Source organism: Scophthalmus maximus, chromosome 14, assembly GCF_022379125.1.
Source record: "Scophthalmus maximus strain ysfricsl-2021 chromosome 14, ASM2237912v1, whole genome shotgun sequence".
Classification (NCBI taxonomy): Eukaryota; Metazoa; Chordata; class Actinopteri; order Pleuronectiformes; family Scophthalmidae; genus Scophthalmus; species Scophthalmus maximus.
Window position 1 is genome coordinate 6,531,890 of NC_061528.1, and position 13,375 is coordinate 6,545,264.

The 13,375-nt window shown below is 50.6% G+C and overlaps 1 protein-coding gene across 4 annotated transcripts in view; it reads left to right on the forward strand.

Moving 5' to 3' along the window:
• Nucleotides 1-1,836: 1,836 nt before the first annotated feature.
• Nucleotides 1,837-13,375, forward strand: part of bcor (BCL6 corepressor) — a 34,084-nt gene continuing 22,545 nt past the window's right edge. For 2 of the 4 annotated variants that reach the window (XM_035651030.2, XM_047337509.1), the window contains exons 1-3: nt 1,837-2,301; nt 2,712-2,859; nt 13,237-13,318. In XM_035651030.2, the coding sequence (XP_035506923.2) occupies nt 2,286-2,301; nt 2,712-2,859; nt 13,237-13,318 (246 nt within the window). In that variant the 5' untranslated portion in view covers nt 1,837-2,285. Of the gene's footprint in view, nt 2,302-2,711; nt 2,860-11,346; nt 11,423-13,236; nt 13,319-13,375 lie in introns of those variants that run through there. The other 2 variants (XM_035651029.2, XM_035651032.2) reach the window with 2 other exon arrangements.

The following is a 13,375-nucleotide window of genomic DNA, read 5'->3' on the forward strand; positions in this document are numbered from 1 at the left end:
TCAGGAGAACGACTTCATCATTTGCCAAGCGAATAAGGAGAAAGAACAAGGTGGAGGAGACATTAAAAGCCACTTGATCACACATCAACTCAGTGGCACTTCAACGTTGAAGGTGGTCAAATGTTGTTGCATTTCAATTGGGAATGGAAATGAAATGAAATGGCAGCTCTGCGCTGCCTTTTACGCAGTATACTCGTGCATGTAATCAGTTTGTCAGGTTGACCCGGTTACCCAAGGACGTGGCTGTTGGCCTTCTCGTGGTGCGAAGGCTGTGGTCCTCCTGTGGGCAGCTCAGCGGATGGTGGCGATGACAAGAGCACACACGCGCTCACGAGTTCACCCCCTGCAAGAGAGAGGAAGGCTTTTTGTAAATTCCTCGTCACAGAAATTCACATGCTCGGTGTAGTTTCCTCTCGAGTTTTTTTTTTGTCTGGAGACAAGTAGTGGGGTTTTTTTTTTTTGTTCTGTGCCATCATGCATGAATACGCCCACCACCCTCCCTCCTCCCCCCCCCCCCCCTCCTTTTTTTCTTCTTCTTCTCATCTCACAGACTCTGCCTCTTCCCTCGGCTCCCCCGGTTGTCCTTTGTGCCTCTCCGTCTCCTAACTTTTGGACGGTTTGACCTTCAAAGATGAGCTTTTCTTTTTTCTTTTTTTTCTTTCTTCATGCGTCCATATGTGAGCGCTTTGTGTTTGTTTGTGTACGCCGCCCGTCTGGTTTAACTCCTACTTTCAACAGCTGTGGCAAATGCAGCCAGACCTTCCATTTTCCTCTGCCTGTCTGTTGGCCTTACTCTCTCTCCATCACCCTTCTTCTCTTTCTCTCTCTCTCCGTCTCTCTCTCTCCTACACACACACACACACACACACACACACACACACACACGCAGGCACACGATGCACACACCTCAGGCTTGATATTCATAGCCTCCTCCTCCTTCACTTGACATGGGAGCCTTAACAGATGTGCCCCAGCCTTGAGCTTCCTCTCCCACTCTCTCTCTCTATCTCTCTCTCTCTCTCTCTCTCTCTCTCCCTCTCTGTCTCCCTGCAGTTTTCGTCTCCACAGATTTGCCTTATCTGTTGGCTTTGGGGAAAAAAGAAAAAGCTCAAATGACAATTTAATCAGGGACAAAATATGAACAATAGTCAAAATACACCAAAAAAAAGGATAATGGATGAAGTAGGGGACCAGTGTTAATGAGATGCACATGGAGGTTATGATTCCTTCTGTTTTACCTGTTTGTCAATATTGGCTCACATTTAAAATCCAAAGTCAGGCGACATGTGTTCATCAATATATGCTTGGCTAAGGCTGATTTTTAATGTATATCCCTCATACGGAAATATATGATGACCCTCAAATTGGGCTTTTCTTAACGAGGTCTAAACTTTTTAAAATCGTCCTCGCATGCGAACACCACTTCCTTTTAGCCCCAAAATATCTATTTTCATTTAATTTTCCATTTCATTCCATTTACCTTATCTCTCACGTACGCTTACAATTTGTCCCGCTACTAACGTTGTGATTATCACTACTTCATTTTATGACTTCATTTTCTGCTGCTTAAAACCTCGTCTGTTCCTGTTTGGGAGTTTCAGCGGAGCTCGTGTGTGTGTGTGTGTGTGTGTGTGTGTGTGAGAGTGTGAGTTCGAGTGTGCGTGTGTGTGTGTGAGTGTGCGTGTGTGTGTGTGTGCGCTTCTCGCTTCTCGCCCTCTGTCTCGTTTTGTGTGTGTGTGTGTGTGTGTGTGAGTGTGAGTGTGTGCGCTTGTCGCTTCTCGCTTCTCGCTTCTCGCTCTCTCTCTCTCGCTCTGTGTGCGTGTGTGTGTGTGTGTGTGTGTGTGCGTGCGTGTGTGCTTGTGTGTCTCCGCGAGTGTGCGTGCGCGCGCAGCCACTGCCGTGCGCCGGAGGCTTATGGTAATTGCGGTCTCCCTACTGGCCTTCTGGGTAGAGTCTGCGCGAGTGGGAGTGGAGCGAGTCGCTCGGTCTCGGCAGCGTTCATCCATTCCGTGCGGCACTCCCCGTACAGCTCCGTGCGTCCTCGGTGCGAAACAAGGGGGCTCCGACCGGGCTCGCTCTCTCTCTCTCTCTCTCTCTGTCTCTCTCTCTCTCTCTCTGCGCTCGTCGAAAGGGGAAACCGCGGGACGGAGAGCGACACGGAATAACCTTCAGCGAACCCCCCCGACCGGACGCGGACTGCGCAGACGGAGAGGACATGGAGTGACGGCGCGAGCGGGAGAAAAAGGGGCTTTTTCCGAGCGCGGCGTGCTCCGCTGAAACCCAACATGGCGCTGCTGCGAGGTACGGCCGAGCTGAATTAATTTCTCCGACCTCGCCACCTGTATCCTTCAGGGGGCCCGGGCCGCTCGGCGCATCGGCTCCTTCCGAGGGAACCTTTAAATTCTCCTTCTTTTGTTGGATTTCTCTTCTTCTCTCTCTCCTGACGAACGCGTTTTTTTTTATTTTTTATCTGACTCCGCGCAGGATCTTTTCTCTTTTTGTCGCTTTATGGAAAACCCAAGTGACATTTGCGGCAGCGAAAAAAAGTCCACTTGAAATTGAACGTAATGGATGAGAGTTGCCCGTAGACAATAGAATAAGCACCGGGCACTTTATGTAGAACACTTGTTTTTGTTTCGTGACAAGTGGATAACCTGTTAGACACTTTAAGTTGTTTTTTTCTCTTTTTGGCCCGGATCGTCTGCATCCAGCAGACAGGACCGTAATTGGGCCAGTCTACGTACGCACGGGATCGCTGCCCCCCCCACCCCCCCACCCCGAGTTAACTTGGGAAAAACAGGAAAAAGGCGTGAGTTGGAGCGCACGAGACGACGGCTGGAACTGGCACCAATTAACCAGGTGAGGCAAATCAATGACAAACTGAAATGTGTGTCCTTTTGGCGATGTGTGTGTGTGTGTGTGTGTGTGTGTGTGCGCGCGTGTGTTTTGGGCGATGTTGAGGTCCCCCCCTGCGCGAAGGGCAGAAAACAATCGGTGGTCTTCTTTTTTTCCTCCAATTTTTTTTGAACAGTTTCCATAAAAGCTGAGATGGTTTCAGAGAATGTGCCGTCCTCGTGTGGGGTGTTTTACATTGAAACAACAGTTTCTTTGTGGGGCTGAGTCTCCGCGCGATAACCCGGCGCGGTGCGCAGAGACCGGGGAGCGGAGCGGCCACTTCTAAGAATAGCGCATAGGGTGGTCTTTGTGCGTTTCGGCGGGGCACTGGCATGTGGTTGATAAATAACACGCGCACACGAACACGTAATGATGTGACCGTGAGCTTGGCCCTGTTTTTTTTGTTTTTTTCTGTCTTTCTTTTTTTTCTTCTTTCTTTTTTTTTTTTACAACCGTCCTGTCAACCGGACGGAGGTGAGAAGGACGTCCCGGAGATCAGCGGACTTGAAAGTGGCGCCGACCTCGATGGTGAAACGTTCAGGCGTTTCGCACTCCCCCGTCTGCGTGACGAAGTGTTAGAGTGCCCGTGGGGCGACGGTGCGAGTGGGTGTGTGTGTGTGTGGGGACGCGCGTGTGCGTGCGCGCACACGGAGCCTTCTGCGCTAAACAAGGTTACGGGATCCAGCCTCGCCCTGCCGGAGGGGAAGAGAGCGGCGCTGCTTCGTTTATACACGGTTCAGTTCAGTTGGAGGGCAACCCCGCGGTGTGTGTGTGTGTGTGTGTGTGTGTGTGTGTGTGTGTGTGTGTGTGTGTGTGTGTGTGTGTGTGTGTGTGTGTGTGTGTGTGTGTGTGTGTGTGTGTGTGTGTGTGTGTGTGTGTGTGTGTGTGTGTGTGTGTGTGTGTGTGTGTGTGTGTGTGTGTGTGTGTGTGTGTGTGTGTGTGTGTGTGTGTTCCCGTGGGGGAGGTGTGGGGGCTTTGTTTGGACAGAGTGGACGTTGATCAGTCATCTCGTCCCAGTCCCAGAGGCAGCGATGTGAGGAAAAGGTGTTTGTGTGGAGGAGACGGGACCGCACCGCTCATCTTCCTGTGTCGGCGACGGAAACCACTTTGGCATCGTGCCACCCCTCCTCCCTCCTCCTCCCTCCCTCCTCCCTCGCGCTCGCTCGCGCACACACTTCGTGTCTTGCAGGTGTTCCGTGATGTAACTTTGCGCCACAGTGTGTTGTCTTCCACTCTTGTGACTCACACACAGCGCAGGGAAGATCCTTTGCGCACAGAGGAACCATGTAGTGCCAGTTAGGACCCCCCCCCCCTTCCCTTCTCCCCCTGCGACTCCGATCAGCGCTGCTCTCTTGACGGGAGAACGTGTCACCGGAGACTCGTTAATAATAGGAAAACACTGTAAAAACGTATTGAAGGAACGTCCTTCTTCCTCCGTTGCCTTCTTGGCTTGGTGCGCTTTCACGAACGTTAAACCACTTTTTTTCTCCCATCCCCCCCGTAATCCAACCCCCGCCATTATCAATATTAAGAAAAATATGTCTTTACTTGTATAGGCATCTTCCCTCTGCACCATCGTGGGCGGCAGCCAACAGTACGAACCATACTTCTTTATAAAGTTGCCGTTAAATTGAAATCAGTGCTGCAAGGCGTTTTGGACGCGTTCCAAACCGACTCGTCTCCTCCGAAAGCTCCTCTGCGGGGCGATAGCAGCGTTTCACCGGGACCTCGCCCGGACCACACGCTCCCTCTCGTTGGGGGGGATTGGGGGTGGGGGGGGGTGGGGGCGGGGTTGGGGAGGCTTCCCCTCCCGTGCCGCCGTGGGGCCTGCTGCCTGTCCTGGAGCCACACGGGCACTAATTAGGGAACGCTCTCTTAGGACGATCGATGTGCCTCATATTGGCTGGCTCCAGCTCATTGACGAGCTTAGTGAGGGAAGCAGCCACTAAAAGACCACTTAAATCCCGGCAGCCAATCCGCGCAGGACATATATACAGTATACAGAGTCGCTCATAGAAGCGTCTGCCCGGCCGAGAGGGAGCGGAGCCCTTGTCCTTTCGAGGGAACGGAGCAAAAAGGGGATTAACCGGCGGGGGGTGGAGGCTGTACTCCAGGGGGCTTGGAGGGCAGAAGAAAAGCTTAATTGTATTTAAATTAAACGTCGATCTCAGCTGGTATACGGGGAAGGTATAAGGCGCCTTGTCATACATATGGGCTTAATTCGAGCTTTTCCTTTAATAAAGGATGGAAATCCAACAAAGCCCAAGCTTAGAAATACATTTGATGGATTATGGGACAGTGATTTCTGACCAGTTATTTACCAAACTGGCCAGATATTATGCTGTTTATTGAACAATTCAACCATTTGCTCCATTTGGCTTTGGTGGAAATAAGTTTCTTTTTTCTACATTGGGTTAATTTCCTGAGGTGTGTTGAGACTTTGACTTTTTGTGCCAAAGTAGTGAGTTTTTTTATGTTGAATGGCATCTTTTGGTCACGTCCTATATGGGTTTCTCGCTAAAAAAACAAAAAAAACAATAAAAGTGGAGGTCATCCATTGTGCAGCCAGACCATTAGAATATTGTGGGTTGTCCTGCGTCCAAACAGTCTGCTCGCCCATAACCTCCAAACGTCGAGGCAAAGATAACCTCTTTTTCTTTTTTTTTTAGTAAACCCTTCTCTCTCTCTTAGGCAATAGAGCATGTCCCCCCAAAGGGGTGCTTCGCTGTGGCAGCGTAAAACAAAAATACTTCACATTTTGTGTGTGGGTGCCGAGTTTTATTTATAGTGCAGTCGTCTTACCCTCGACGGACAGGTTTTTTTGCGCATCATTTTTCCACCGTGCGCGATGAAGTCAACGTGGGGCTGATGATCTGTTCTCCAGGTGTCGGAGCACATGAGGGGAGGGGGGGGGGGGGGCTGCTTGACATACTGATCTCAGTTTTATTAGTTAGATTTCGTCGTTTATTCTATCTTTAGAGTTGTATTTCAAATGGTAAATGTGTTGAACTGATCACGTGCTATCTCCTGTCAGCCCTACATCTCCAACTGGACAAAAAATTCAAATCAATAGTCTATATAAGCTCGTGTGTGTGTGTGTGTGTGTGTGTGTGTGTGTGTGTGTGTGTGTGTGTGTGTGTGTGTGTGTGTGTGTGTGTGTGTGTGTGTGTGTGTGTGTGTGTGTGTGTGTGTGTGTGTGTGTGTGTGTGTGCGCGCGTATCCGAGAAGTCCAATTTCTGCAGCTATTTGTGGACAAACTGTCGTCAACAGTTTAGGGATCGTGTGGTGTGTAAAGTGCACCTGAAGGCAGCGCCGGCCCCGCGGCCCCCGGGGGCCCCGCGGCCCGCCGGGTCATAATGTCACGCTGAGCGATGTGTGACAGCGCGGTGCCGCTCGGGGGAATCTGCCGCGTGCTCAGGGGCCACAGCCACAACCGCCTCCATTTTAAGCCCATTAACCTGCCGCGTGTCCGCTTTTCTAATGTGGAATCGATGAAGAACCACGCGCGGGGAATATAAATTACGCATGCATGCGAGGGAAAAGCTCATCAGCGAGATCAGTGGAAATGTGTTCGGGGAACAGGAAATGGCCGCGTTCGTTTTTTCTTTCTTTTTTTTTGTCTTTCTTTCTATTTTTTTTCCAATCCAGTCGGAGACACGAGGTCTGTTTTATTGTCGCGCTTGTTCCACCCCCCCCCCCCCCACCCCCCCTCTCTCGCTCAGACGCCTGGATATAAAACAACAGTCTCGTCGCTGCCGGCGGCGCTGCGCTCCTCGCTGCCGAGGCGAGGTGCGTGTGAACAAAAGCGGAGGCACGACAGGGAGAGGGAGAGAGGGAGAGGCAGAGAGAGAGACACACACACACACACACACACACACACACACACACACACACACACGCAGAGAGAGAGAGACACGCACACACACAGAGAGAGAGGCAGAGAGGGAGAGTGAGAGGCAGAGAGAGATAGGCAGAGAGAGAGAGAGAGAGAGAGAGAGACACACACACACACACACACACACAGAGAGAGCGAGAGAGACAGAGAGAGAGCGAGCCGAGGAGAGATCAGTTTTCCAGGCTCCGCGCAGCTCCCGGAGGAGACGTCACGGTTTGATTGAAGCTATGCTCCGTGCTGGCCTCCCGGGACCTCGCGATGAAACGGGAGAGCCGCCCCCCCCCCACCCCACCCCCTCCTCTTCCCTCCTCCCCTCCCCTCCCTCCCTCCCTCCTCTCTCCCTCAGCGCTCCACAAACCTTTTTGTTTTGACGAGGGCTGGAGCGCACGGATCACTTCCCCGCAGAGATGTGTCGGCCCCCAGTGCTGTTTAACAGACGCGGAGGCGGTCGGGACGGCTCGAGAGAACCGCCGCTCACACATCCCATTATTCTCGACTCCGCATGCAACTGTCAGACGTATTCAAAAAACCGTCGGTCCTGCAGCCGATTACGCGCGGACAGTTCATGACAATACCTCTTAAATAACGCGCTGGTTAATCACATTCAAGCAACATTTGGAATTTGGATTTTTATTTTATATTTATTTGCTTAGGCTGGGTAGATGCAATCACTTGGTTGTCATATGAACACAAGCTCTGTAATTAAAATATAAATCTCGCCGCGATCGCATTTGAGTTGACTAACCTCGTCCTGGCCTATCGGAAGATTGATTTAGCAGCTGGAGTGATGATGACACACCTCGCCTCCCTCCTCCGGGCCTCTGCGTGGCTCGATCGGGCCTCCTCGTTTGTTTTTTTATAGACGTCGGCGCCTCGGGCATCCATCTATCTATCTGACGAAAGCTGCACAGCCGCTTGGCAGCGCAGCGCAGCGCGGGGCGACGCCGATAGGAGTGTTTATTACAGCGAGAACCGCCTTCAAAGCTGGAATGCGTTATCTGGCGTCTGGATGGCACGTCACCGGGTTCACGATGGGCTGGATAAAAAGCTCTCGACCTCGAGTTGGGGATCATCAGTCATCCTATCATATGAGAACAAAGGTGCACTTTTTTTTTTCTTTTGTAAAGAATCGGTTTGTGTTTCCAACCTATATGAGACCGTCCGGGCCACGTCAGAGCTGATGTGGTTTACCTCGTGATTCGGCACCTGTTTGAACCGACGTTCATTAAACCTAATTAACGTCTTTTACCCACCACCAATAATTAAGCCTCCTCTTCAAACAGACTATTCATCCAGTGTGTGTGTGTGTGTGTGTGTGAGTGTGTGTGTGTTTCTATATGGAGACCAGACTTATAGCGTCATGCGCTTTTATTCAGCACATGAAAGCAACACCGTGCGTTTCAAAGAAAAAGTCAAGAAAACCTCCGGTACACGCGGGGCCCGACTCGTGCGTGCGCATCCCCCTCCAAACACAATCCGGTCCCTTTGGTGGCATAAAGGGCCATTTAGTCCTCATTTGGCCCGCGATGAATAGAGGCAGTTCAGCCGCCGCCGCCCGGGCCCTAGTGACAGCACGGGGTTGGGGTTGGGGCCGGGGCGGCCTCACAATGCCGCCCGTTGTTGACTGCCGTGCTGCCGGGGGGAGAGGGAGAGGGGGGGGGGCGAACCGAACCGCGCACCGACTTGCATGCGGCCGTGCGGCGGCACGGGGAGGACGCAGGGGCCCCTTGTTTACAACGCGGTCGCTAACAATGTGACAGCGGAAGAGTCGCCGTCGGCTCCTTCCAGCTCCGCGCTGCATGCTCCCCCGCAGCATTCTCTCTCTCTCTCTCTCTCTCTCTCTCTCCCTCCTTCATCTCTCCCCCGGCCCTCCTCCCCCTCCTCCTCCTCCTCCTCCCATCGTCCCGGTTCAATCGCTGTATGTTCTCTCCTGTATCAGAAAGTGTACGCTGACAAACGGCGTGTCAACTTTCTACCGACGGCGCGCTGAGTCCACGCGTTCAGTCGGACCATTTGGCAGCAACACGTCGGCCCGATAATCAATAACAATTAAGACTCGGGGGCTGCGCGTTGTCTGCCGCGCTCTTTCTTTTTTTTTATTTTATTTTTTATAGTTGCTGGGGAACAAGTGGCCCCGAGGCTGTATAATTAGTAGTCAGGTTGTACGTTTCATCCGCGCTGTATATGTGATTTCCTCGGAATTGCTGAATTCTATTTCGTTCGCACCGACAAATGTGTGTGCGCAGAATCCCTGCGCTTTGGAGCCTGTGGTGTGTGCGCGTGTGCGTACGCGCGTGCGCGTGTGACTGAGTGTGAATGTGGGAGTGCGTGGGTCCGCGCGCGCCCGCATTTAATCCGTGTTTATCCCCACCCCACCCCCGTCGCTGCGGAGATTATCCTGCGTCACACTGCATTTTTTTTCTTCTTTTTTTCCTTTTTTTTTTTTTGGAGCCGATCGGCGCTCTGCGCTTCAGAGGGCTTGGCGCGGCTCCAGGGACGTGGAGCGAAAGGGCTCCGTCGCTCCCTGTTCATCCACATTCTCGTTTTCCAGTTATTGTGGCGGACAGACTTGGAAAAAGAGAAGCCACGACCGTGCCCCCACGGCCACACCGAGATCACGGGAGGGTTGTTTGTGTGTGAATGGTCGATATGGCCAGGAGCCATTTATCTGCATCAGGGTCATTTATCTTTTCTTTTTTTTTTAGAGGACAATGATTGCGGTGATGCATACAGCAAACTCCAATTTGCCTAGAGTCTGTCCAACACACACACGCACACACACACACGCGCGCGCGCGCACGGAGCACAGGGGCCTCCGTCCTGGAGGAGACGATGAGCGGTGCCAGTGTTTGTTCCGGTGCGTGTACCGCGGGTCACGCGGAGTTCAAGTCGCTGTCGTCAGAAACAGGAAACGAAGGGGGGGGGGGGGAGAGGGAGAAGCCAGCCGTGTGTTATTTCTCCCCGCACTCCCTCCTCCTCCTTCTTCTTCTTCTTTTCTTCTTCTCTTCCCTTGTTTTTTTTTCGCTCCTCCCTCCCAAAAAAGCGCACGGCACCGAAATAGGCCCTTACAGAGCTATGTGAGGTTCCGCTAAAAACACCCGGTGGTTTTCTGTTTAATGGTGCGAGTCGGGGCTCCGCTCCAGCGGTCTGGTTTATAAACGCAGCTCCGACCGCTGCGCCCCCCCCCCCCCCCCCCGCCTGCTGCTGCCGCCGCCGACCAGCGTGATGGATTGGACGGCCGTCGGGAGTTGTTTGTTGCGCAAACTATTCTTAGCAGCGGGGATGGGCGTCAACACATTTCCTATATCCCCCCCCCCCTCTTTCCTTCCCCCGTCCTGCTACTCACAATGTGACATTTGTGCAGAATAATATTTTCAATGCATAATACGACTGAAAATGTCTTCAAACTTCATTAAAGTTATACATTGAAATATGTACAGAGTCTCTACGCTGTCGGTGCTGATGATGCAGGAACATTTTCAAATCATCCAAAACACATTCTACATTAAAGTCCACTTCATATAAGCCTTATTGTGCACCGGTTTCCATTTTCTATACAGCCTCTAACAATAACAGCGGCAGGCTGCTGGTGAAACATTGACCCATGGAGCACTTTGCGTTTTGGCACAATTTAAACAAGTTTTTGAGTTTGCAGTTCAAAGTCTACAGCGGTCCGCACGTGCTAACAAAGGCTTCCAAAAAAAGTGTTATTCTCGGCTCTGCGTGTGCGCGCGTGCGCAGTGTGCCGCCATGTACTTGATCCTGACCTTGAGGCCCCCGGCGCAGCCTCTCATCGTAGCCTGGACTACTATTCATTTAATGGAAATGAAATGACTTGGAGGCCACGAGACAGCAGACTGTCTTTTAGCTGCTGTGTAGTCCTGACCTGAACGTGAGCGGACCATTTCCTCTCCAAAGTTGTATTTTATTCCCCTTTTTCTGGAGAGGAGAGGAGAGGCCCATACGCAGATCCGTGCCAAGGGGAGAGAGAGAACTGTTGGCGGTGAAGGTTGAACGGAAACGTCCTCAAAGGGCAGCGTGACACCCGAGTCTCTGAATTTATGCGAGACACTTTTTTTTTTTTTTCTCTCCTTTTTTTTTATGTACGTGCGATTCATGTCACGAGCTCAGGCGTGTGTGTGCGCAGAGAGAGAGAGAGAGAGAGAGAGAGAGAGAGAGATGTCGCTCCAGGAAACGCAGGCGACGGGACTGATGCTCGGCGCCGCCTGTGTAAATTGCAGCAACGCGCACACGTGGCTGCACGCGTGCACCTGCACTCACACCGTTGCAGTTCCGTCGGATGCGGATATAGTCGAAGCGAGAGCTGGCTCCGGGGAGCGGAGGGAGGGAGGGGGAGGGGGGGCAGGGAGGAGCCATGCCGAGGGGCCCGCAGCAGGCTGATTAATGGGCCCCGGGTCACGGCAATAAAAGTGGCGTGCCAGCGGCGCGGCAGCGAGGCTCAGAGGCGTTTCTCTGCCATGATCGAGGAGCCGAGTTTCTGTGCTGCTCTCAGCACTGCCGTGCACGGAATGGCTTCACTCTCACTACTATTTAAAGGCACTTCGCTCTGCCCCAGTCTCCCACCTCTGCTCTGCACTGGCTCAACACACAGCTGCCTTACACACAAAAAAGGTACAGTCTTGTTGTCTAATATACAAGCTTGAATATATATATAATTTTTTTTTACATAAAGATCTGACAAGTAGGCAGCAATCTTTTTTTTTTTTTTTTTTTTTCTTCTCTCATTGTTGCTTCACCTCTTTGATGGTTATAAAACAGCTTCTTGAGTCAGGCAAACCACTGGGTGAGTAGGTCAACATGCCGCTTGACTCACCAAGCTCAGAGGCTTCTAATTTTTCCCACTTGTACAAAAAAATGTGAGCACCAAACTTTTGTGATGTCTTAAAAAGTAGGGGTTTTTTTTTTTACATTGACTAAAATGACACGCTAAATGCGAACTCCAAAATTGCTTCAGATTTGCTGTCACAACAGCTGAGGTCGTTCACTTCTCTATGTCCTCACGTAGTTGCATTACAACACCCCAATTTTTGTCCAGTTTTTTTTTTTATCAATATTCAAGCAGACCAAAGCCAGTAAATGACAATTAAATGGAACAAAGTGGTAAACTGCTCGAGGATTAAAAGTTTACATCACCAAAAACTGGTCCACAAGTGTTGTTTGTAGGTTTTACTCACACATAAAATACATTTGTGTCAGCTACACACCCCAAATTGTGTTTAGTTGTGGCAGGAGCAATCTCTTTATATCTCTGTTTTAATGATGTTTTTAAATCCAGCACCATCAGCACTTGGCTTGTAAAAGTACATTTTTAATGTTAAAGACAATACATTAATTAATTGCTGATGTTTCTCTTGTATAACTTATTTTATATCAACACAACTACTCAGTTATGCTTCAGTCTTTAAATATATTCAAATGCATACAAAACATTTTCAGATTGTTTAGGATTTCACACAGAAAGGAATCTTTGATTTTCTTTTTCAAACTTATTTTTACTTATTACTTATGACTTTTCTTTGTTTTACTGTAAATGTTTGCATAGTTGTCGTCTTTTCTCTTGCATACTGTACTTGTGCATCTGTTCGTCGGTGTGTTTGTTGATCTGAGGCTCTGTGCTGGCGGGTGGATAAATAGTCTCCCACCGAAGTGGTCTCTGATGTATAATCTTCCCTCGCTCATCCGGCTGAGGCAGCTGAGAGAGCAGGTCAAAGAGGGCGCAGAAAAACCAGTGTGTGTGGAACGTGACTGAATAGACGCGGCCCCACAATGCACGTCTAGCCCACAGGGTGGGGGTCAGAGGAGGGGGAATAGGAGAATGGGTAGTTGCCGAGGGGTGTTGATGGATGGGAGGGGAGGGGAGCCCACACAGTGCTTTCATCTCCACTGACTACTTCAGTGGAGTTGTGTGTGTGTGTGTGTGTGTGTGTGTGTGTGTGTGTGTGTGTGTGTGTGTGTGTGTGTGTGTGTGTGTGTGTGTGTGTGTGTGTGTGTGTGTGTGTGTGTGTGTGTGTGTGTGTGTGTGTGTGTGTGTGTGTGTGTGTGTGTGTGTGTGTGTGTGTGTGTGTGTGTGTGTGTGTGTGCGTGCGTGCGTGCGTGCGTGCGTGCGTGCGAGGAAGGTTGTGATCACTATAGGTAGCGATGCTATTATCTTGCTTGTTTGTACTTTTCCCCTGTGTCTTATATCACTTACACATATATGTGCCACATTTGATTGCTACATTGCAATAATGCATATGTTGACATATTATTTAGATTTGCATGCCCAGAAATTAAATGTTTAATTTCTAAGCAATGTCTCTGTTGGGGACCAATTTCTTTGACATCACAACAAAGATTTAGGGAGTGTGTCTGTGTCTGCCGGCATGTGCCTGGTGTGTGTGGCAGAGCCAAGGCACTGACTGCTAACTGCTTGCTCATCTCCACAGGGCAACATCTGTTCGTGATGTCGATGCTGAGACACAAACCAACCTGGAACTAAGACAAGGGAACCACATCACACAAAACATGGCAAGTCCCTGTTGTCATTCTTTGTCTCAGTTTCCACAATTTTTTCACTGAGTCACT